The sequence below is a fragment of the Podarcis pityusensis genome (genome assembly GCF_964106645.2).
Source record: "Podarcis pityusensis genome assembly, chromosome: 6".
NCBI lineage: Eukaryota > Metazoa > Chordata > Lepidosauria > Squamata > Lacertidae > Podarcis > Podarcis pityusensis.
Genome location: NC_138030.1, coordinates 49,392,124 through 49,416,427, shown reverse-complemented (window position 1 = coordinate 49,416,427; position 24,304 = coordinate 49,392,124). Strand labels below are relative to the sequence as shown.

The 24,304-nt window shown below is 43.8% G+C and overlaps 1 protein-coding gene across 2 annotated transcripts in view; it reads left to right on the top strand.

Annotated features, from left to right (window-relative positions):
* MED8 (mediator complex subunit 8) overlaps positions 1-20,839 on the top strand; it is a 30,630-nt gene extending 9,791 nt beyond the window's left edge. Inside the window, exons 1-7 of one of the 2 annotated variants that reach the window (XM_081009551.1) lie at positions 1,649-1,792; positions 5,397-5,515; positions 14,103-14,247; positions 16,266-16,406; positions 17,707-17,788; positions 17,941-18,189; positions 20,397-20,839. In XM_081009551.1, the coding sequence (XP_080865677.1) occupies positions 1,733-1,792; positions 5,397-5,515; positions 14,103-14,247; positions 16,266-16,406; positions 17,707-17,788; positions 17,941-18,189; positions 20,397-20,461 (861 nt within the window). In that variant the 5' untranslated portion in view covers positions 1,649-1,732 and the 3' untranslated portion in view covers positions 20,462-20,839. Of the gene's footprint in view, positions 1-1,648; positions 1,793-5,396; positions 5,516-14,102; positions 14,248-16,265; positions 16,407-17,706; positions 17,789-17,940; positions 18,190-20,396 lie in introns of those variants that run through there. The other variant, XM_081009552.1, reaches the window with a different exon arrangement.
* The last annotated feature ends 3,465 nt before the right edge of the window (positions 20,840-24,304 follow it).

The following is a 24,304-nucleotide window of genomic DNA, read 5'->3' as shown; positions in this document are numbered from 1 at the left end:
CTGAGATAGGAGTAATCAGCCTCCCAAAATCTTCCCAGGGGTACGGGAAGACACAGTCTCATCCGCGGATGCCCAACAAACTAGCCCCAAATTCGGAAGGAAGGAGGGGCTGGGAGCACTGGATGGAAAGCCCCCAAGAAAGTCTGGCTCTCCTGGATGCTGTCTCTGTGAGCGAATCAAGTTCCATTTCTTAAGATGAAAAATTGGATTTAAGTTTTGGACATGCTTCGAGTGAGGAGGGAGGAATTACTCTGCTAATTAACCCAGCCACTGAGGTGCCAAAAAAGACTGAGTGGAAGAAGGACTAACATTTAAGTTGGTATGTTGGAATGGAACAAAAAGGGGGGAGCCTCTCTTATTACTGTATTTTGCTTTATTATATTATTTGGCAAAAAAAAACCCAGAAGAACCATTTACATTAACTATAACAAGCAAGATTGGAAAGTTTTGTATTTGTTGATATAATATGGCTTTAAAAATAAACTGTATGGAAATAATTGTTGTTGTTTAGTCTTTTAGTCATGTCCGACTCTTCGTGACCCCATGGACCAGAGCACGCCAGGCACTCCTGTCTTTGTGGAAATAATAATACTATATAATTAAGGCTTTCGATCTTTGACTTGTTTGGAAGAGGATAAAAGATTCTCCAGTGTGTGGACATCAGGCAGAAGCAGAATCTCATTAGCCGCTGGAGAGGCTAAAAAAACTTGGACGGTGTCAGGGAACTGCCATCAGTGCCGGAGGGAGAGAGCAAAATCCAGAGGGATTCCGGAGAGCGTCCCGGGATTGGGAGAGGCAGCCCATCTTCTGGGGAAGAGAATCAGCGTAGCACCAGTGGAGAAGGGGGGCAGATGGGGGAAGCGGCGAGGCGGTCCCATGACTCCTTGCCGGGGACCAGCGGGGAGAGTAAGGGTCCTCTGCTGCCTACGCCCTCCTTGCGCAGAAGGCTTCCGCGCAGAGAGAGTAGGCGGAGACTAGGCGTCAAAGAGCTTCTTTGCTGGAAGAAGTTTAAGAAACGCCCACTGACGGATTCTGCCAGCGATTGAGACAGCCACGGGTGAGTGGCTGTCCGGACAGAAAAGGTTCACTCAGGCAATCCAGCCAGGTGTTTGCACCGGCTTACGCACGAGCAACCCCTAGAACCATTACAGACGGTTTCCTGGAATCTATGTGGGAATTGTGTTGCACTTGAAATCCGCCATAATTGGAAGTCAAGACTGGGCTGCAGAATTACAAATAGTCAAAGGGGGAGGTGAGCCTTTAATATGTCATTATACTTGTGTTTCCAGTTTGATTTGATAAATCTCCCCTGGAAAGGCTAATGTTTGATGCAACCGGTCTGGGAAAATCAGACGCTTAGATTTGATTTTATTGGAACTGAGTGAAGATGGTGGCTGCCAGCAGCGAAAAGACTTTCGGATTGATTCGGCAGAAACACCAGTGTGCGAGGAGATGCTGCAAACTTATAGAGGGGAATCATAGACATAAAATCCACACAGAAACACATCATTGTTTGTTTTAACTCGCTTGTGGGAACAATTCAGAGGCTGTGAAAGAATGAAGGTCAACAACAGAAAGAATTAGAGGAACCATCGGATGGCCAACTACCGCCCAGTCTCAAATCTTCCATTCTTGGGCAAGCTGATTGAGCGAGTGGTTGCTGGACAGCTCCAGGCATGCCTGGAAGAAGCGGACCATTTGGATCCCTTCCAGTCGGGATTCAGGCCTCACAATGGGACTGAAACTGCCTTGGTCGCACTGGTTGATGATCTCTGGCGGGCTAGGGACAAAGGTGAGAGCTGTTTCCGGTTCTGCTGGATCTCTCAGCGGCTTTTGAAACCAGTGACCATAACATCCTTTTGGACCGTCTAGAGGGGCTGGGAGCTGGGGGCACTGTTATACAGTGGTTCCGCTCCTTCTTCCTGGGCCGTGTTCAGAAAGTGGGGGGGGGGATGAGTGTTCAGACCCCTGGGCTCTCACTTATGGGGTGCCTCAGGGTTCTGTCCTCTCCCCCATGCATTTCAGCATCTACATGCAGCCATTGGGAGAGATCATCAGGGGGTTTGGGCTGGGTGTTCATCAGTATGCGGATGATACCCAGCTCTACCTCTCTTTCAAATCGGAACCAGTGAAGGCGGTGAAGGTCCTGTGTGAGTGTCTGGAGGCGGTTGGAAGATGGATGGCAGCTAACAGATTGAAGTTGAATCCTGACAAGACAGAAGTACTGTTTTGGGGGGACAGGAGACGGGTGGGTGTGGAGGACTCCCTGGTCCTAAATGGGGTAATTGTGCCCATGAAGCACCAGGTGCGCAGCCTGGGAGTCATTCTGGACTCACATCTGTCCATGGAGGCGCAGGTCAATTCTGTGTCCAGGGCAGCTCTTTATCAGCTCCACCTGGTACGCAGGCTGAGACCCTACCTGCCCACAGACTGTCTCGCCAGAGTGGTGCATGCTCTAGTTATCTCTCGCTTGGACTACTGCAATGCGCTCTACATGGGGCTACCTTTGAAGGTGATCTGGAAATTACAACTAATCCAGAATGCGGCAGCTAGACTGGTGACTGGGAGCGGCCGCCAAGACCATATAACACCGGTCTTGAAAGACCTACACTGGCTCCTAGTACATTTCCGAGCACAATTCAAAGTGTTGGTGCTGACCTTTAAAGCCCTAAACAGCCGCGGTCCAGTATACCTGAAGGAGCGTCTCCACCTCCATCGTTCTGCCCGGACACTGAGGTCCAGCGCCGAGGGCCTTCTAGCGGTTCCCTTGCTGCGAGAAGCCAAGTTACAGGGAACCAGGCAGAGGGCCTTCTCGGTAGTGGCACCCGCCCTGTGGAACGCCTTCCCACCAGATGTCAAAGAGAAAAATAGCTACCAAACTTTCAGAAGACATTTGAAGGCAGCCCTGTTTAGGGAAGTTTTTAATGTTTAATTTGTTGTTGTTGTTGTTGTTGTTGTATTTTAGTGTTTTGTTGGAAGCCACCCAGAGTGGGATTCATTTTATTATTAGTAGTATTATTATTATTATATTTTAGAGCTATCTTTGAGAGAGGATTCTTTGTTTTCTTTTCTCTTTCTTTCTTTGTTGTTGTTTAGATTAGTTTCTTCTATCTTATTTATTATGAAGAAGCTTTGGTAAAATCTTACGGGAGGTGGTGGAAATCAATATAGAATCTCATGAGACCTAATAGCTTCTCTCTCCATTTTGGAAATTGCCTTTATTCCTACCCTTTCTTCTCTACAACTTTATAGTTCAAAAGATTTTTTTTCTAGATGGAATGTTCCAGACTTCATTGGGTCCTTATTTTTTTCTATCCTATTCACCTTCCTAGTATAAAGTAAAATCACATTTTCCTGCTTACAATTAAGTGTCTGGAGGAAATGTGTACATTGCTAATTGTTGTGAAAAGTATTGGCCTAATTTCAAAGGGCATGGTTTGTGATATACCGTATTTACTCGAATCTAATGCTCACCTTTTCTAGCCAAATTATGTTGCGAAAATTAAGGTGTGCATTAGATTCGATGGCACATTTACATTCGCCAACAAATACTTTTTTTTTGTTTCAAGGTTTCTGAAATTTGAGATGCGCATTACATTTGATGGTGCATTAGACTCGAGTAAATACGGTATACTAGGCAACTGTGAACTTGGTTGTAAGCATTGTGACATCAGAAAATTTACTACACTACCAAGTACTTACTACACCACTGTCTTACAGAGAACAATTTCTTCCAACATAACTACATGCAATTCCTGCTTCTGGAATGTTTCTCCAAAATTTCACTTATCTGAACACACAGAATTATACCCAGACCTTTCATCATGAATGGCTGATTCAGAAATGATGGATGTCAAAACTGTGGTTAAAACAAATCTTAACTCCTTTGAAATGTTGACTTTGCAAGGCAGAAAGCATGTGCTACTGGAATGTGACCTGTATTTTAAAGAACCCCAGTACAGTGGTACCTCGGGTTACAGATGCTTCAGGTTACAGACTCCGCTAACCCAGAAATAGTACCTCGGGTTAAGAACTTTGCTTCAGGATGAGAACAAAAATCGTGCTCCGGCGGCGCGGCAGCAGTGGGAGGCCCCATTAGCTAAAGTGGTGCTTCAGGTTAAGAACAGTTTCAGGTTAAGTATGGACCTCCAGAACGAATTAAGTACTTAACCTGAGGTACCACTGTAGTATCATGTAGTTTAAACCCTTTATATCTATCCCATCACCCAGCTTCCCTTGTTTTCATACCAGTGCTTGAGACACACCATGACAGCTAAGTAATTTTTTGCTTGTTGAAGGGGTCTGATTTGGATCAAAGGCACAACCCTACACTAGGAAAGGTGGGGAACAACCCTATAAATCAGGAACGGTCAGAACCTGACCTACCGTACAAACTTTGATTTGTGCAACTGTCCTCCTTTCAACCATCTGATACAGCTATTAATGATCATATACCAGAGCAACATAGGTTACAAATAAAAGTAATCAGTGCAAGATTACCTCCCCAGATAATCTTTCATAGATATTTCATCAGTGCAAACAAGCTTATTGGGAATACTATTGACATACTTGCACCAAGTATGATGTAGCAAGAGGGATACCCAGTGTTTGCATCCACCAGCAAGGAACAATGCAAAGGCAGTGTTTGAACAGCACCCAAAGGGAACCCTGAGAAGAGGAAATGTTGGGGAAATATCTGTGGCCAATATTTAAGAGTTGCTTCTCTTAAGAGTGAATACAACATCATGGCAGAGATCCAGAAATTCATCAGCTCCTTGCCCGATGCAAGTCTATTATGTTTGTGCACATATCTTTAAGCCCATAGGGTTAAAACAGAGGCACCCAAAAATAAGGAGCAAACACAAGTGAAATACAAGGAAGGTCATGCACCAGGCACCATGTCTTAAACCTCTGGACTCAGCTGAATCAGAATATCATCATTGCTATCTAGCACGACTTCAGTCTAGCAAGTTTTCTTTTAACACTCTTTACTCTTGCCACGCATTTGTCAAATGCTTTGTCAGAGACAATAATCTTTCAATACTAAAAATAATTATAATAATTACTATGTTCACTACAGTGGTACCTTGGGTTAAGTACTTAATTTGTTCCAGAGGTCCGTTCTTAACCTGAAACTGTTCTTAACCTGAAGCACCACTTTAGCTAATGGGGCCTCCCGCTGCTGCCGCGCCGCTGGAGCACGATTTCTGTTCTCATCCTGAAGCAAAGTTCTTAACCCGAGGTACTATTTCTGGGTTAGCGCAGTCTGTAACCTGAAGCGTATATAACCTGAAGTGTATGTAACCTGAGGTACCACTGTATATGAAAGCCAAAAGTGGCCCTGTAAACTGAACACTCATTAATTAGAAAATTGATTATTACTCTATCCTTTCCAGAGAGAGGAGAAGCAGCTTGAACTATCTCTTGAGGCTCTCATCAGTCAAGTGGCTGACCTGAAGAATTCCTTAGTCGGTTTCATTTACAAGCTGGAAAATGAATATGACCGACTTACCTGGTAAGAGGCTTTGAAGAAAGTTGTGTGGCTACTTTTGGTTATTGGTGGGAGCAGTCATTGCAGCATCTATTTCTTTTTTGATCTTGGAAAACACACACATATATATATATAATTAGTTTTCCATTTAGCGATATATAATTGCATTATTATCTACATTACCTCTCTGGCTCTCTAGAGCCTATCGACTTCCTTCCCTCCCACCTCATGGCTTTCAAAATTAACCTTTCTATCATAGCATTTTATACGTTTTTCAATTCTAATTACAGTACACTCATTACAAAATATCTCAAAATTTAAATAAATATAAAAAAGGGGAAAATTTCTCTTTACAAATCTTCAGACAGCCCTACTAGTGATGTTAATTGCTTACAATGATCTTTCACGTATTGTATAAATTTACTCCAGTCTTTTTGGAATACTTGATCATGCTGGTTTTGCATTTTCCCCATCAGCTTCGCCAGTTCCGCAAAGTCCATCATTTTCATCTGCTACTCTTCTTTTGTTGGTACTTATTGTTGTTTCCATTTTGGGGCTAAAATAATTCTTGCTGCTGTTGTTGCATACATAAACAGCCTTTTATCTTCTATTGGTATATCTTCACCCACTATACCCAATAAAAAGGCTTCTGTTTTTTTAACAAAAGTATTTTTAAACATTTTCTTTAACTCATATATCATTTCCTAAAAAGCCTTTACCTCTTTACAAGTCCACCACATATTGTAAAAGATACCTTCCTTTTCTTTGCATTTCCAACACTCATTAGTTCTTGTCCTATACATTTTAGCAAGTTCTGATGGTGTTAAATTATTATTATTATTATTATTATTATTATTATTATTATTTATACCCCGCCCATCTGGCTGAGTTTCCCCAGCCACTCTGGGTGGCTCCCAATCGAGTGTTTAAAACAATACAGCATTAAATATTTGAAACTTCCCTAAACAGGGCTGCCTTCAGATGTTTTTTAAAAATAGGATAGCTGCTTATTTTTTTGACATCTGATGGGAGGGCGTTCCACAGGGCGGGCGCCACTACCAAAAAGGCCCTCTGTCTGGTTCCCTGTGACCTCAGTTCTCTCAATGAGGGAACCACCAGAAGGCCCTCGGTGCTGGATCTCCGTGTCCGGGCTGAACAATGGAGGTGGAGACGCTCCTTCAGGTATACAGGACCGAGGCCATTTAGGGCTTTAAAGGTCAGCACCAACACTTTGAATTGTGCTCAGAAACATACTGGGAGCCAATGCAAATCCTTCAGGACTGGTGTTATGTGGTCCTGGCGGCCTCTTCCAGTCACCAGTCTAGCCGCCGCATTCTGGATTAATTGCAGTTTCCGAGTCACGTTCTGTGCTGGGCCCGGGGGTTAACCCAAGCAACGTGGTCCAGGTCCGGTCCCGAATCCAAGGGATTCTATGAGAAGTCAGTCCAACAGGGCCGGGGTCCTGGGGTGGGGTCTGGCAGCCTTTTATCTTTGACGGGGTAACGGCTGGTCCTGAACCCCCAGTGACTCACCTCCCTGTTTCGCCCAACGGCGATCACTCCTGCGATTACTCAGGTCTCTCCTTCTCTCAGACCTGAGTCTCTGCAGCTCGGGAGATGTCGGTGAGTTACTAGACCCAGAGGCCGCCTCAGCCTCTCCTGACCCAACTGGTAGTGGAGCAGCTGCACGTGATTGCCCAGCAGAGGGCAACGAGGTAATCCCCGCATCTGGAGCCAGGGCAGGCTCAGGCCCCTGACTCAGCTCAGCTGGTGCTTGTTGCAAGGGAACCTGTGCAGACTGAGGCTCTTCAGAATCAGGCCCCAGACTTGGTTCAGATGCCACCTGAGGCAGAGGATCTGGTGCGGACCGAGACTCCTCCGGTTCCGAGCTCGAGTCCTAGGCCATCACACCTTCAAAGGTAGCCCCATGTAGAGCGCATTGCAGTAGTCCAAGCGGGAGATAACTAGAGCATGCACCACTCTGGCAAGACAGTCCGCGGGCAGGTAGGGTCTCAGCCTGCTTACCAGATGAAGCTGGTAGACAGCCGCCCTGGACACAGAATTAACCTGTGAGTCCAAAGCTGTGAGTCCAGAATGACTCCCAGGCTGCGCACCTGGTCCTTCAGGGGCACAGTTACCCCATTCAGGACCAGGGAGTCCCCCCCACCTGCCTGCCCCCTATCCCCCCAAAAAAGCACTTCTGTCTTATCAGGGTTCAACCTCAATCTGTTAGCCGCCATCCATCCTCCAACCGCCTCCAGGTACTCACACAGGACATTCACTGCCTTCACTGGTTCTGATTTAAAAGATAGGTAGAGCTGGGTATTATCCACATATTGATGAACACCCAACCCAAACCCCCTGATGATCTCTCCCAGTGGCTGCATGTAGATGTTGAAAAGCATGGGGGAGAAGACAGAACCCTGAGGCACCCCACAAGTGAGAGCCCAGGGGTCTGAACACTCATCCCCCAAAACCACTTTTTGGACACAGCCCAGGAGGAAGGAGCGGAACCACTGTATAATAGTGCTTCCAGCTCCCAGCCCCTCCAGACAGTCCAGAAGGATATTATGGTCAATGGTGTCAAAGGCCGCTGAGAGATCCAGCAGAACTAGGAAACAGCTTTCACCTTTGTCCCTAGCCCACTGGAGATAATCGACCAGTGCGACCAAGGCAGTTTCAGTCCCATGGTGAGGCCTTGGAAGGGATCCAAATGGTCCGCATCCTCCAGGCGTGCTTGGAGTTGTTCAGCAACCACTCGCTCAATCAGCTTGGCCAAGAATGGTAGATTTGAGACTGGGCGATAGTTGGCCATATTGGCTGGGTTCAAAGATGTTTTTTTAAGAAGCGGTTTAATGATCACCTCTTTCAGTGGGTCTGGGAAGGCTCCCTCGCAGAGGGAAGCTTTCACCAACCCACAGAGCCCATCGCCCAGCCCTTCCCAGCTCGCTTTTATTAGCCAGGGTGGGCAAGGATCAAGGAGACAGGTGGTCAGTTTCACTCGTATCATCACCCCTTTAACCTCTTCATCTTTAGTATGCGATTCCAATAATAGTTTATACATTTTCGATAATATCTTCCTCTTATCAGCCAATAAGTCTATCTCCAGCCTAGATCTTAGTGTACTGAAACCGTTTTTCTTTTTATCCTCCTTAAACACATCATTTACCTGATGATATTGCAACCAATCCATCAATAACTCTTTTATTTCTTCAAATGTTTTTTAATTTTAACTGACTTGCTATCTCTGTCAATAAATCTCTATGCGTGGCCCACTCTCCTTTCATATTTAACTTTTTTACCATTATTCCTTCTATTGGAGAGAGCCACCAAGTGGTTTTACATTCCAATAAATTTTTATATCTATTCCACACCTCATAAATTGATTTTCTTATTGTGTGGTTCAGAAATCCTTTATGCACTTTTACTTTGTCATACCATAAATATGCGTGTCATCCATATCTGTTGTCATAGCCCTCCAAATCTAAAAGATCTGTCTAACAAAATCCAATTCCTCAACCAACATAGACAGGACACTTAACAATATATTCTCAAGTCTGGCAGGGAGAAACCTCTTTCTTTTGTATCTGTTAGGATTTTTTATTTAATTCTTGGTTGTTTCCCCTGCCAGATAAATTTTGATAATACTTTTTGCCATTCTTTGAAGTGCCCCACCCTGAACAAAATATTATTCATAACATCCTTTAAGGGTGACATCAGTTGTTCACACAGTTTTTTGTTGTATTTCGCAGTGAGTCCATCCAGTCCTGGCGCTTTACCTATTTTTAACTGTTTTATTGCTGATTGTACTTCCATTATTGTTATTGGTGTAGTCAATTGGTCTTTTTTATTTTTCAGAATCTTCGGTAATTTGTTCTGTTTCAAATAGTTTTCTATTTTTTTCTATATTTTCTTTTCCAGCTTTATATAATTCTTTATAAAATCTTAGGAGATTTTTCCTGATCTCTTTCGGGTTTTCTATTATTTTATCTTCTATTTTTAGCTTATTAATAGTATTTTGTCCTTGTTTCCTTTTCAGTTGCCAAGCTAATAATTTTCCTGGTTTATTGGCAAATTCAGAATTCCTCTGCCTTAGCATTTTTATTTTCCATTCGACTTCTTGATTAATTAATATTGAAAATTGGGTTTGCAGCATCTTAATATTTTGTTTTATTTGTGTACTTCTTGGTTTCTTGATTCATTGCTTTTCATTTTCAATTATATGCTTTAATATGTCCTCCTCCTTTTCTCTTACTCTTTTCTGAAGGCTATTTTGTTGTATGAAGAAACCTCTCATTACCACTTTGCTTGCATTCCATACCATATCTATTCTGTCTCTTTATTCAAATTCAATTCAAAATACTCTTGGTAAAGTCTCTTGTGCCCTTTGCATAATCTTCTGATCATCTAGTAATCGTTCATTCCATCTCCATGTAAACTATGATTCATCTCTTCTCTTTAATTCCATTACAATCGGATTATGATCCCACAGTCATTGCAGCATCTCTGTTAGCTTTGTCAGTTTGTTGGAGCATCCCTTGTCAAATGTGGTAACCCTGTGCATGCTTACCTGGGAGAAATCTAATTGAACCCAATAGTGCTTGTTTCTGAGTAATTATGTGTATATCCAGACTGTTAAACAGGTATGAAGCAGTTTTCTTTCATCCAGCTTTGCTTGTGGTACGCTGTTGAAGACTGTGTGAAATCCCTATAGTTCTGTTTGATGTGATATTTTCCATAATTGTAGGATGAGAGCAATTACCGTATTTTTTGCTCCATAAGACGACTTTTCTTTCTAAAAAGTACGGGGAAATGTCTGTGCGTCTTATGGAGCGAATGCGTGGTCCCTGGAGCCAAATTGCCCAGGGGCGAAAAGCAGATCATGCTTTTTTGTGTGTGAAAGAGGGAAGTGGGTGTTGAAACAAAGCCGCTGATCGGCAAGCGATCGAGAGGGAGATAAGGCTGCTGGTAAAGGAGGCTGCCTGGGAGGGGGGAGGTAAAAGCCCATGGATCCTCAGGATTTTTGCATTGGATCACCCCAAATTCACCATCAGATCACATAGCACGTCCATGGCTACAGCCTGCACCAAAAAAACCATGCACCCACTGTTGAGTGGGGCCGCAATGGCGCAAAAACGTGGTTACAAAGCACAGATCCACATGGATCCTCAGGATTTTTGCATTGGGCTACCCCAAACTCACCGTCAAATAACATGTCTGTGGCCACAGCATGAACCACAAAAATCATACATCTGCTGTTTCGTTCAGAATATTTTTTTCTTGTTTTCCTCCTCTAAAAACTAGGTGCGTCTTATGGCCAGGTGCGTCTTATGGAGCGAAAAATATGGTGCTTTGTTCAGAATTCATTAGGATTTGGCTAATATCCTGGAACAAGAATGCATTTTCCCCCCTTTTTAAAAATTCATTTTTATTAAGTTTTCCACTTGAACAATCCAATCAAATCACATTAAATATTCCAAATTATACATATACATATCAAATAGTCTGAATATTCTGCCAAATTATATATTTTTAATAGGACTTCCCATGTTTCAAGTTCGGAGGGTTCTGATCATCTCATACTTCTACTGCTTTTCATAGTCATTTCCGATGGTTCCTCTAATTCTTTCTGTTGTTGACCTTCATTCTTTCACAGCCTCTGAATTGTTTCCACAAGCAAGTTAAAACAAACAATGATATGTTTCTGTGTGGATTTTATGTCTATGATTCCCCTCTATAAGTTTGCAGCATCTCCTCGCACACTGGTGTTTCTGCCGAATCAATCCGAAAGTCTTTTCGCTGCTGGCAGCCACCATCTTCACTCAGTTCCAATAAAATCAAATCTAAGCGTCTGCTTTTCCCAGACCGGTTGCATCAAACATTAGCCTTTCCAGGGGAGATTTATCAAATCAAACTGGAATCACAAGTATAATGACATATTAAAGGCTCACCTCCCCCTTTGACTATTTGTAATTCTGCAGCCCAGTCTTGACTTCCAATTATGGCGGATTTCAAGTGCAACACAATTCCCACATAGATTCCAGGAAACCGTCTGTAATGGTTCTAGGGGTTGCTCGTGCGTAAGCCGGTGCAAACACCTGGCTGGATTGCCTGAGTGAACCTTTTCTGTCCGGACAGCCACTCACCCGTGGCTGTCTCAATCGCTGGCAGAATCCGTCAGTGGGCATTTCTTAAACTTCTTCCAGCAAAGAAGCTCTTTGACGCCTAGTCTCCGCCTACTCTCTCTGCGCGGAAGCCTTCTGCGCAAGGAGGGTGTAGGCAGCGGAGGACCTCTACTCTCCCCGCTGGTCCCCGGCAAGGAGTCATGGGACCGCCTCGCCGCTTCCCCCATCTGCCCCCCTTCTCCACTGGTGCTACGCTGATTCTCTTCCCCAGAAGATGGGCTGCCTCTCCCAATCCTGGGACGCTCTCCAGAATCCCTCTGGATTTTGCTCTCTCCCTCCGGCACTGATGGCAGTTCCCTGACACCGTCCAAGTTTTTTTAATGTCTCTCCAGCGGCTAATGAGATTCTGCTTCTGCCTGATGTCCACACACTGGAGAATCTTTTATCCTCTTCCAAACAAGTCAAAGATTGAAAGCCTTAATTATATAGTATTATTATTTCCACAAAGACAGGAGTGCCTGGCGTGCTCTGGTCCATGGGGTCACGAAGAGTCAGACATGACTAAAAGACTAAACAACAACAATTATTTCCATACAGTTTATTTTTAAAGCCATATTATATCAACAAATACAAAACTTTCCAATCTTGCTTGTTATAGTTAATGTAAATGGTTCTTCTGGGGTTTTTTTTGCCAAATAATATAATAAAGCAAAATACAGTAATAAGAGAGGCTCCCCCCCTTTTTGTTCCATTCCAACATACCAACTTAAATGTTAGTCCTTCTTCCACTCAGTCTTTTTTGGCACCTCAGTGGCTGGGTTAATTAGCAGAGTAATTCCTCCCTCCTCACTCGAAGCATGTCCAAAACTTAAATCCAATTTTTCATCGGTCCAAGTTTTTTCAACATCTCTCCAGCGGCTAATGAGATTCTGCTTCTGCCTGATGTCCACACATTGGAGAATCTTTTATCCTCTTCCAAGCAAGTCAAAGATCGAAAGCCTTAATTATATAGTATTATTATTTCCACACAGTTTATATTTTTAGAGCCATATTATATCAACAAATACAAAACTTTCCAATCTTGCTTGTTATAGTTAATGTAAATGGTTCTTCTGGGGTTTTTTTTTTTGCCAAATAATATAATAAAGCAAAACACAATAATAAGAGAGACTCCCCCACTTTTTGTTCCATTCCAACATACCAACTTAAATGTTAGTCTTTCTTCCACTCAGTCTTTTTTGGCACCTCAGTGGCTGGGTTAATTAGCAGAGTAATTCCTCCCTCCTCACTCGAAGCATGTCCAAAACTTAAATTCAATTTTTCATCTTAAGAAATGGAACTTGATTCGCTCATAGAGACAGCATCCAGGAGAGCCAGACTTTCTTGGGGGCTTTCCATCCAGTGCTCCCAGCCCCTCCTTCCTTCCGAATTTGGGGCTAGTTTGTTGGGCATCCGCGGATGAGACTGTGTCTTCCCGTACCCCTGGGAAGATTTTGGGAGGCTGATTACTCCTATCTCAGCCTCTAATTACCCCATGAGAGCCGGAGCGATGGAATTTTCAGTCATCTTCCATGGCGCCTCAAGCGGAAGTCTGAACAAGAAGGCATTTCAAGTCTCCCATCTTGTCATGGGGCAGAATCCCTCTAGACCAGGCATGGCCAAACGTGGCCCTCCAGCTGTTTTGGGACTACGATTCCCATCATCCCTGACCACTGGTCCTGTTAGCTAGGGATGATGGGAGTTGTAGTCCCAAAACAGCTGGAGGGCCAAGTTTGGCCATGCCTGCTCTAGACAGTTCTTCTCTACCCAGATACCCACAAATCTCAGAGATATTCCAAGGGGGGGGGGAATCTAGATATTTCACTCTTGGCACAGTGTGTTGTGTTATCTGTTAAAATTAGCAGGGGGTTGTGATAATGCTGCTGGAGCTACTTGCCTTTCTTGTTATGGCATCATGACTACAATACAGTGGTACCTCGGGTTAAGAACTTAATTTGTTCTGGAGGTCCGTTCTTAACCTGAAACTGTTCTTAACCTGAGGTACCACTTTACCTAATGGGGCCTCCCGCTGCCGCCATGCGATTTTTGTTCTCATTGTGAAGCACAGTTCTTAACCTGAGGTACTATTTCTGGGTTAGCGGAGCCTGTAACCTGAAGCGTCTGTAACCTGAAGCTCCTGTAACCCGAGGTACCACTGTACAGCCAGTATGACATAGTGGTCAGAGTGTTGGACTAAGACCTGGGAGACTGGGGTTCTAGTCCCAAATCAGCCATGAAGCTCACTAAACTACCTTGCAGATTTATTGTGAAGACAAAATGGGGCAGGGAGTGGGAACCATGAATGCCACTTCGAGCTCCTTGGAAGAAAGCGGGATATAAATGTAATAAAATAATTCAACAGTGAAGATTTGAACTTCCCACAGCCAGAGGTAGGGATGCTCTATATGTGTGCCTCATGTCCTTTTCATTTTCCCATCTCTGCCTCAGGCCCTCAGTGTTAGACAGCTTCGCTCTGCTCTCAGGTCAGCTGAATACCCTGAATAAAGTCCTAAAACATGAGAAGACTCCACTGCTGCGCAATCAGGTCATAATTCCACTAGTGCTGTCTCCAGATCGTGATGAGGAGATCATGGTAAGGATTTGGCTGATTATTACAATCTATTTTATAGCTACAAGTCATTTCTTGGCTCCAGTGCTGGTGAAAAAGTTGAGTGACAGGTTGGTTAAATGAGAATAGTAGCACCTTCAATACTTAAGTATTATAAATGGCAGAGCACGTAATGGATTGGACTAGATTGCTAACGTTCCAGTTTTTTATTTGGGGGAGTTTTAAAAATGGCATCTCCTACCTGTAGGCTGAAGTGGTACACTTCATTACATCACTTCACTTTGCTGCAAATGTTGACTAAGCCAGAAACCAATGAGAAAAGAGGATCTTTAGGAAAGCAAGGATGTAACAAATTGAGCCTCAGTTCCTTCATGCTCTATTCTATGTTGGCCTCTATCTCCTCCCTTTGCTAATTTCTGCCACAGCCTCATACCTTGCCAACCTTGCTACTGGAAGAATCTTTTAGCTAGGACTTTGTGTATACTGTACACCAAATACGAGGGTGTTGTGCCTCCGCAGTCTGGAAAGGAAGTATGTCACATCTTAGCTTATGGGGCAACTAAATTGCCACAATGGGACATTCGCTCTTCTCCTCACCCATGCTGCCTGCAGAACCGGTGAGGGTGGGAGGAAAAAGGGAGGACCTTCTGTTACGCAAGGAGAAACACTTGTGCTGACAGAACATTATCCTTAGCTCTACATTGATTACAACCCCTGGATTCCAGAGACTTGAGTTTGACATTCCTAGGCATGTCGTAAACAATGTTGCTCAATCAGTTCTCCACAAACTAGTGTTACGCAGTGTGTGTCTTCAGATAAACATGAAGAACAGAGTTTGAAGTTTCTCACAGAATACAGTGGTGCCTCGCAAGACGAAATTAATCCGTTCTGCGAGTGTCTTCGTCTAGCGGTTTTTTCGTCTTGCGAAGCAACCCTATTAGCGGCTTAACGGATTAGCGCTATTAGCGGTTTAGCGGCTATTAAAGGCTTATCGGCTTATCGGATTAGCTGCTAAAAGGCTATTAAAGGCTTAGCGGCTTAGATAAAGGGGGGGGGGAGCGAAAAAAAAATCTCAAGACTCTCAAGACATTTTCGTCTTGCGAAGCAAGCCCATAGGGAAATTCGTCCTGCGAAGCAACTCAAAAACGGAAAACCCTTTCGTCTAGCGGGTTTTCCGTCTTGCGAGGCATTCGTCTTGCGGGGCACCACTGTACACATTCATTTTATTTTTGCCCTGCTTTTCAGAAAATATTGCCACCAAAGCAGCTTACAGTTCAAATCCACAGAGCAATAAAATTATACCCTTTATATTTTAGACGTGGCAGTCTGTTCTGGCTCCTGTTGGCTGGTGATACAGTCCCAATTTTAGACTCTTCCTTCATAGATAGTCAGAAGGAGCTACAAAGGTACTCAGCTGCTAGCTGATGGTAAAGATGCCAACACAGAGAAGTAACTGTTTCTGCTCACCTTCATTGCTTAAACTTTTTATGCATTGGTAATTAATTAATTGGTAATTAATTGCTCCTTGGGACGCAGGTGGCGCTGTGGGTAAAACCTCAGCGCCTAGGACTTGCCGATCGCATGGTCGGCGGTTCGAATCCCTGCGGCGGGGTGCGCTCCCGTCGTTCGGTCCCAGCGCCTGCCAACCTAGCAGTTCAAAAGCACCCCCGGGTGCAAGTAGATAAATAGGGACCGCTTACCAGCGGGAAGGTAAACGGCGTTCTGTGTGCTGCGCTGGCTCACCAGATGCAGCTTGTCACGCTGGCCACGTGACCCGGAAGTGTCTGCGGACAGCGCTGGCTCCCGGCCTATAGAGTGAGATGAGCGCACAACCCTAGAGTCTGGCAAGACTGGCCCGTACGGGCAGGGGTACCTTTACCTTTTAATTTAATTGCTAGAATCCTGCTGGCGGGTATCCTGGGCCTAAATTCCCAGGAACAACTGGGTCTCTGTAACCTACATCAGGTCTGTAGGGCCAACTTCGTATTCTGTAGCTTTGCGGCAAAGTATGACTTTGATCACTGATGGTCTGGATGTTCCAGCGGCAGACAGAAGGCCGAGTGCCAGTGTTCAGCCATGAGGTTGTGCCTGATCACCTGAGAACCAAGCCTGATCCTGAAGTAGAGGAGCAAGAGAAGCAGCTGAGCACAGACGCGGCTCGCATTGGTACCGATGCGGCACTGGTAAGGGTTTCAGCTGCTTAAGTATACTCAACTCCTAGGTTTTTGTTGTTAAATATCTCTTGCTGAATATTTATATGTAGGAATCCTGTGGTCTCTCTCTACCACCATGTTCTCACATTTAATATTCTGCATCAGAGTTGCAAGTGACCCCAAAAGTTCACTTACTGGAACCCCCTACAGTGCAGGACTCACAGCTTAAAGAAGCCGTGACAGATGGCAATCCAACCTCTGTTATAATGAAGGAGAGACCACCACTTTCTGAGGTAGTCTTTTCCATGGCTTAACAGCTCTATCAGAAAGTTCTTCCTAATTTTTTGTCAGAATCTCCTTTCTTGTAACTTGAACCTATTGGATGCAGTATTTCAGGTGGGGGTCTCAGCAGGGCAGAACAGAGTGATATTATTACTTCCCTTGATCTGAACACTATACTTTTGTTGGTGCAGCCTAGAATTGCATTGGTTGGGGGTTTTTTTGTTTTGTTTTTTGCTACTGCATCAAACTGTTAACTCATGTTGAGCTTGTAGTCTACTAAGACCCCTAGATCCTTTTCACATGTGCTGCTGTCAAGTCTGTTGTCCCCCATCCTATATTTGTGTGTCTGATTATTCCTGCCTAAGTGCAGAGCCTTACATTTGTCCCTACTGAAATTCATTTTGTTAGTTTTCTATTGTAAATGGCCCTGTGATTCTTGGAGGAAGGATGGTATAGGAATAGCAGCAGCAGCAGTAACAGTAGGAGTTGTTTGGGCTCAGTTCTCCAATCCCTTAAGGTCTTCTTAAATCCTGATTCTGTCTTCTGAAGTATTAGCTATCCTTCCCAGTTTGATGTCTTCTGCAAATTTGATTAGCAGACCCTCAATTCCTTCATCCAAGTCACTTATAAAGATGTTGACAACACTGGGCTCAGGACAGAATCCTGCAGCACCTCACTGGTCAGTCCCCGTCCCCCCCGGAAAATGAACAATTAGTGAGCACTCTTTGGGTTTGGTCAATCAACCAGCTACAAATCCACCTAGCAATAACATCATCTAGGCCACATTTTACCAGCTTCTCCACCAGAATATAACGGGAGGTTTTGTTGAAAGTCAAAATTCTGCGGATTTTATCTATATTTTTGATAATTTTATTAAGTGCACCTTTAAAAGTTGGTTTTATTAATAATTTTAATAAATCTTTTATACCATTTTATGTAAAATACTCAAATAGTTTTTTTATTGAGCAGTCTATTAAAGGTTGTAATTTTTTTTTAAGGCAACACAAATTCCTTGACATGTTTTACTGTGCAAATCTTATCATTACAGAAACAGATCCAAAGCTTAAACAAAATGTGCTCGAACTTATTGGAGAAAATCAACAAAGAAGACCGAGAGTCTGAGAGTGGAGGTATGGCACTGGAGAAGCAGGAGGGACAGCAGAGGTGTTAGAGGGGGTTCACAGTCCAGTAGCCCTAGAAACAGAAATAGTAGAATAACAGCAGCCAAGATTAGCATAATGGTATTAAGACTGTGCTCTATAAATTTTCCTTCGTTGTGCAGGCTTACGGCAGAACAAGCAGACATTCAACCCTGCTGATACCAATGCACTTGTTGCAGCTGTGGCCTTTGGAAAGGGTCTGTCAAACAGACGCCCACCCGGTGTATCAGGGCCTGTACAGTCCGGTCAGCCAGGTGCCAACCCCATCATAGCAGGTGCTTCTGCTATGCAGCAGGTACAAATGTCTGGAGCATCAAGCCAGCCACAGTCCATGCTTGGAGGAGTGCAGATGACACAAGCAGGACAGCCAGGTAAATAAAAGCATTCAGTCCTATTGGAGTGTCTCAAATGCAAAAGGAGAGGAAGTGGAAAGTACGGGTGTAGCGAATGGGGAGCTATGCTGAGACAAGAGGAATCGGTGCCTGGGGGAATTTAAATGCATATACAGTGGTACCTCAGGTTAAGTACTTAATTCATTCCAGAGGTCCGTTCATATTTTTTTAAAATAATTTTTATTAAATTTTCCATTTAACAATCCAATCATATCACATTAATTATTCCAAATTATACCAATACATATCATTAAGTCCAAATATTTTGCCAAATTTTAAATTTTTGTTGGGGGTTTCCATGCTTCAAGTTCAGTAAGGGTCCAGTCATCTCATATTTCTGCTGCTTTTGGTGTTCACAAGTCCCATCTTCTTGTTGTTATCGTTTTTCTTTTTAATCACTTCTGAGTTGTTTCCACAAGCGAGTTGAAGCAAGCATCATTATGTTTCTGTGTGAACTTTGTAAGGCTCTCCCTTTCATTTCTTTTTAAAGCTGGTAAGTCTTTTATTTGCAGTAAATCATCACACACTGATCCAAAAGTCCTGCTCGGGCGGCAGGCGCCATTTTTGTCAGTTCCGATGAAATAAATTCTAATCGTCTGCTCATTAATTTTCCCAGACCAGTTGCACCATAAATCAGTCTTTCCAGGGGAGAAATCAAACTTACAATCCAAATATCAAAGCCGTGGCTCGCCTCCCCCTTTGACTGTTAATCTCGCAACATAGTCTATCTCATAATGGCGGATCCCGATTAAGAACTGCGTCACAGGAGAGCCTTTCATTTTTCTTTCCAGATCTTCTGAAAAACAAAGCTTAGTAATAACCTTTAGTTATTATTTTTATTTCCACACAGTTTATTTTCTAATCTCACTTGCTGTCAGTCGTGTGACGGTTCTTCTAGGGGAGGGGTTGTTAGGTAATATCATAATAAAAAGAAGAAGCTTCCCCCCCCCCTCCGTTCCATTTCAACATACCGACATAGCTGTTATTCTTTGATGTTATCTTCTGTGCAGTCCATTCCATCACTCTTAACTTCTCAGTGACAGGCTTAATTAGCAGCTGATAAACCCTTTTCTTTGCTCAAAGCATGTGCAATTACTTTTATATCGAAGATTTTAACTTAAGTAATGCAACTAGCGTTGCTCTCAGAAGCAGCGTCCGGGAGATCCAGAGCTCACTTGAGGGCTTTCCGTCCAGTGCCCTCACCCCCTCCTTCTTTCAAACTCGGGGGTGATTTATGGGCAACCGCGGACGAGGCTGCATCTTCCCTTCCCTGGGAAGAATTTCGGGAGGCTGATTTACTCCCATATCAGCCTCTTAATTACCTCGTGTGAGCTGGAGAGATGGTATTGTCGGCCATCTTCCAAGGCGCCCCTAGTGGCCCCTCTCCCTAGCGGCCCCACATTCTTAATAACTGCATTAGACGGGTCAGATGATATACAATTGTATGTATACAATGAATACAGGTAGGGACTTAGCACACATCCCTGTAGTGTGCCCGTGCTGATTTTTAAGGAATTAGATGTTACATGTCCAATCCTCACTGTTTGTGTCCGATCTATCAAAAAGTATTTAATCCAGTCACAGATGGTAGGAGAAAGGTTCATGTCAGCCAGCTTTTTAATGAGGATGTCCAGAAGGATTACATTACACACACTCTGGGGGTGGGGATGAAGGGGCAGGTATGATAACCTATATACATATGATTATTTTCAAAGAATTGAGCTCTTAAATGGAGCATGCTGTTGCAGAGGAATTTTGCATTGTGCAAGACTACCATTGGTTACTATACCAGTTCCCACTGCACTCCAGTTGCTAGGGAACAGCAGCAGGAGAAGACTGTTGAGCTTATTTTCTCCTTTGGGCTTCTCAAGAAATAGATGTTTGGCCACTTGGGGAAACAGGATGCTGGACTAGATCAGCCTTTGGTCTGATCCAGCAAGGCTCTTCTTATGTTTTTATCGATCAAAACAAGATTTTCACAAGGTGAATATGGAGAGGGAATGCAGAAGTGGAAAAAATTAAACAGTGAGAGAGGCTATACCTCACCTAGAAAGTGTGTGCAAAGAAGATTCTGACATGAACCCCAGGGAAGAAGTGGGGGAAATGTTCCCACTTATATGTTCATCACTCCTAAAATGTAGACTGTTCTAACACATTGCTAAGCCCAGCTGCTTTCCTCTCTCCAGGTAAAATGCCCAGCGGCATAAAAACCAATATCAAATCAGCTTCAATGCATCCCTACCAAAGGTGAGTAGGAAATATTCTGGCATGTTGCTGCTTCTGGACATCCTTTCAGACTTCAGCTCACTCTCAACAGCAAGATTACTGACTAAAGTTCTGTCTCCTGAGATAATTACCTTCTCCTTGAGATAATTTATTTACATGGCTGCATTTATCACTTGGGACTCAGAAGTGTTCAGTGTGTTCATACAGAATGGCATAGGCATTCCTTTGGGAAGAACACATCTGTTGATGAGCCAGACCTGGATGAGGAGCAGATCTACACATATAAATATGAAGCCTGATTGTCTTGGAGTGTGCTTTTGTGATTAGAACTGGATGGTGGAGGAGGAGTAGACATGCAAGATGTACTCTTTATGGTTTTTTGTTTAATAAAGATCAGATGTTCTGCTTTGTGTATTCATTTACATATTTATTTAAACTATTACCTCTTGCTCTTGAGCTGAAAGTGCTCCTAGACCAGTTTACAGATTTTTTTTTCTTTTAAAAAAAAAGATATTTTTTGCCCTCAAGCTTACAATCTGACAACATGACACAAAAGGAAAAAGGTACCGTATTTTTCGCCCTATACGATGCACTTTTCCCCCTCCGAAAATTAAGGGGAAATGTGTGTGCGTCCAATGGGGCGAATGCAGGCTTTCGCTGAAGCCTGGAGAGCGCGAGGGGTTGTGCACACCGACCCCTCTAGCTCTCCAGGCTTCAGGAAGCTATCCGCAAGCCTGCGGAGCCCGGCGGGAACGCCCGCAGGCTCCGAAGGCTTGCAGATAGCTGCCTGCAGCCCAAAGCCTGGGGAGCGCGGCACTGTGCACCCCGGGCTTAGGGCAGCTATCCGCAAGCCTGCAGAGCCTGGCGGGAGTTCCCGCCGGGCACCGCAGGCTTGCAGATAGCTGCCCTAAGCCCGGGGTGCACAGCGGGCTACAGTGCTGCGCTCCCCGGGCTTCGGATAGCAGCAAGCTCCGGGAACGATGGCGAGGTTGAGCGCAACCTCGCCTTCGCTCCCGGACCCCCAGCCCCGAGGCTAAAAACGAAGCCAAAACAGCGAGCGGGATACATCCCGCTCGCTGTCATGGCTTCTTTGCTCTTTGGAGCTTGGGGGGGGGGGAGAATAATTTTTTTTCTTTATTTCCCCCCCCAAAAAAAGTGCACCCTATGGGCCAGTGCACCCTATAGGGTGAAAAATACGGTATGTAGGGAGAAAGCAAACTCGGGAATCATTTTTTAAAAGCTACAGTTGTTATAATAGCCAGCTGGGATGGAAATAATTCAAGTAGTTTGAGAGAAATGCAGGGAGGATGCAAGAAACTTGGCGTTAGAAATCACTGTAATGCAGAGAGCAACCCATCTGACTCAAAGGAACTGTACTATTCTTCACTGCAAGGGAAGTTTAAAATATCCCAGGTGCATCTAATTTGATGTGTGGAAAAATGCTTCTTTGGCCTTCATGAATTCTTTGCAGTACATTGGTACAGTGCAGTCTGCCCATGGTTTACTTCCATTCAATTCCCACCAATGTACCAGATGCAGTCTCCTGCATTCCTTTCACTAGTGGCTAACTTTTCCAAAGTATCAGTCATCTGATAGAAACTATTTGGGTCCATAATATACATAAAAGGTAAAGGGACCCCTGACCATTAGGTCCAGTCGTGGCCGACTCTGGGGTTGTGGCGCTCATCTCACTTTATTGGCCGAGGGAGCCGGCCTACAGCTTCCGGGTCATGTGGCCAGCATGACTAAGCTGCTTCTGGCGAGCCAGAGCAGCACACGGAAACGCTGTTTGCCTTCCCGCCGGAGCGGTATCTATTTATCTACTTGCACTTTGACGTGCTTTCGAACTGCTAGGTTGGCAGGAGAAGGGACCCAGCAACGGGAGCTCACCCCGTCGCAGGGATTCGAACCGCCTACCTTCTGATCAGCAAGCCCTAGGCTCTGTGGTTTAACCCACAGCGCCACCCGCATCCCAATAATATACATAGCTGTGTACAAAAATGATTCCCAAACTCCCCCCACGCCAGACCACTTGAAAATTACTGAGGTCTTGCTGGACCACTTAATGATTTTTCTGCCTATTGTAACAATTGTAATGCACTGTGCTAGATGCTATATTTTTCATTATATTTGTATTGCTTCTTTCGTTTCTTATATAGAGGTGTTTTCCCACTTGAGCGTCATTAGCACGCACATTCCCATTGACACATGCACTGCAAACGGCAACGGAAGGGGGTGGGGGAATCCCCACTTGTGCGTGTCATAGAATGGAACCCTCTTATAAATGGGGATTTTCCCCATTATACATTTTTATTGTATTGCAATTTGAATTATTTGAACTTAAAAACAATAAAAATACAAATCACAATTAATATGAATATTTATTGCACTGGATGTGTCCACCCCGATCTTCAGTCACAAATTCACAAACACAAAGCAGACTACCAGAATGCTTTCAGATCACACAGTTTGGGAACACCAGGTGTAGATAATCCAACTTGCTTATTTCATTCCAGTTACTGAACTTTGGTTTTGTGGTTGTGGGTTTTGAGAGCCCTGTGCACAACTCTTTAATGTGCGGTACCGCAACTTTTCGGGTGGCTGCAAGGGCAAATGGCTGCAAACTATGTGGATTACCTGTTTTTTTCTGACACCTTGCTGTGATACATGTTTCCATTATAACATGGTGCTATCCAGTGAAGCTCTCAGGTAAAAGTTCCAGAAGTAGGTCTATCCAAAGTCTATCCAAAAGAACATTGGCCACTGCTTTCAGGGAAGAGAGGTGCTGCAGGACAGATGCAATATTTCTTTTTTTTTTTTTAATGATATTTATTGAGAATTTTAAGATTACAAAGAAAAAAGAAGGAAAAAAGAAAAAGAAAGAAAAAAGTAGATAAAAGTAACAAACAATACAAATCAGTAAAAACCAAGGTCAAAAAGAAAAAACAAAACACACAATACATCAAAATCAAAAAGCAAAAATAGACAAAAAATTTAAAAACAGATCCAATATTCCCAGATCCTTAACTGTCATTACCTTATTTCATCGACCTCCTCACACCTCCCTTTTTTGTATTCTAGTTGTTAATTATCTCAGCAAATCCTTTCCATCTTTCACAATATTCTGTCATTAAATTACCTTAATCTATTTTAACCTTATCTTACCATAAAAAACCCTAAAACTTAAAACTTAAATCTTATTTATATCAAATTCTCTTAACCATAACATATTCTTACATAATTCTTTTTAACATTTCTGCTAAAGCCAAATAATTTCATTCCAACATTTTTCTAATACTCATTAATTTTACAATACTTTTCTAAATGAATTTTTAAAACTTTCTTCCAATCTTCATCCATCGTCTCTTCTTCCTGGTCTCGGGTTTTGTCAGTCCTTTCTATCCCATCCATCTAGTCCATCAACCTGGTGACCTTATGTCCGAGGCTCTTAAGTCTCTTCCATGTCCCTTCCGCAGGTCTTCTTCATATTTATACCTGTACTTTACTTTGTCTTCTGCTCCTTTCACTCGGGGAGACTCCAGCTTGACAATATTTTTGTCCCTTCTCGACAAGTCAGCCCCTTTTCCATAGTCAACACTGAAATCCATGTGGTATTTAAAGGCATGTTTCAAGGTCCCTCCAAAGTTAAAGGCCCCCACAACTCCGAGCTCCCCCCGGCCCAAAGCCAGACTTGGGTCAAAACATCCCTGCATAGGGGGGTCTATCCAGCCCCCCATCTCCAAGCCAAACTGGGCTCCATCTCTCCAAATCTGACTTTTTCCAGGTTCGTTCATCGAATCCAACAACTCATATTCCTGCTGGGCCACAGCTCCCTCCATCTCTGCCACCCGAGGTCCAGCAACAACCT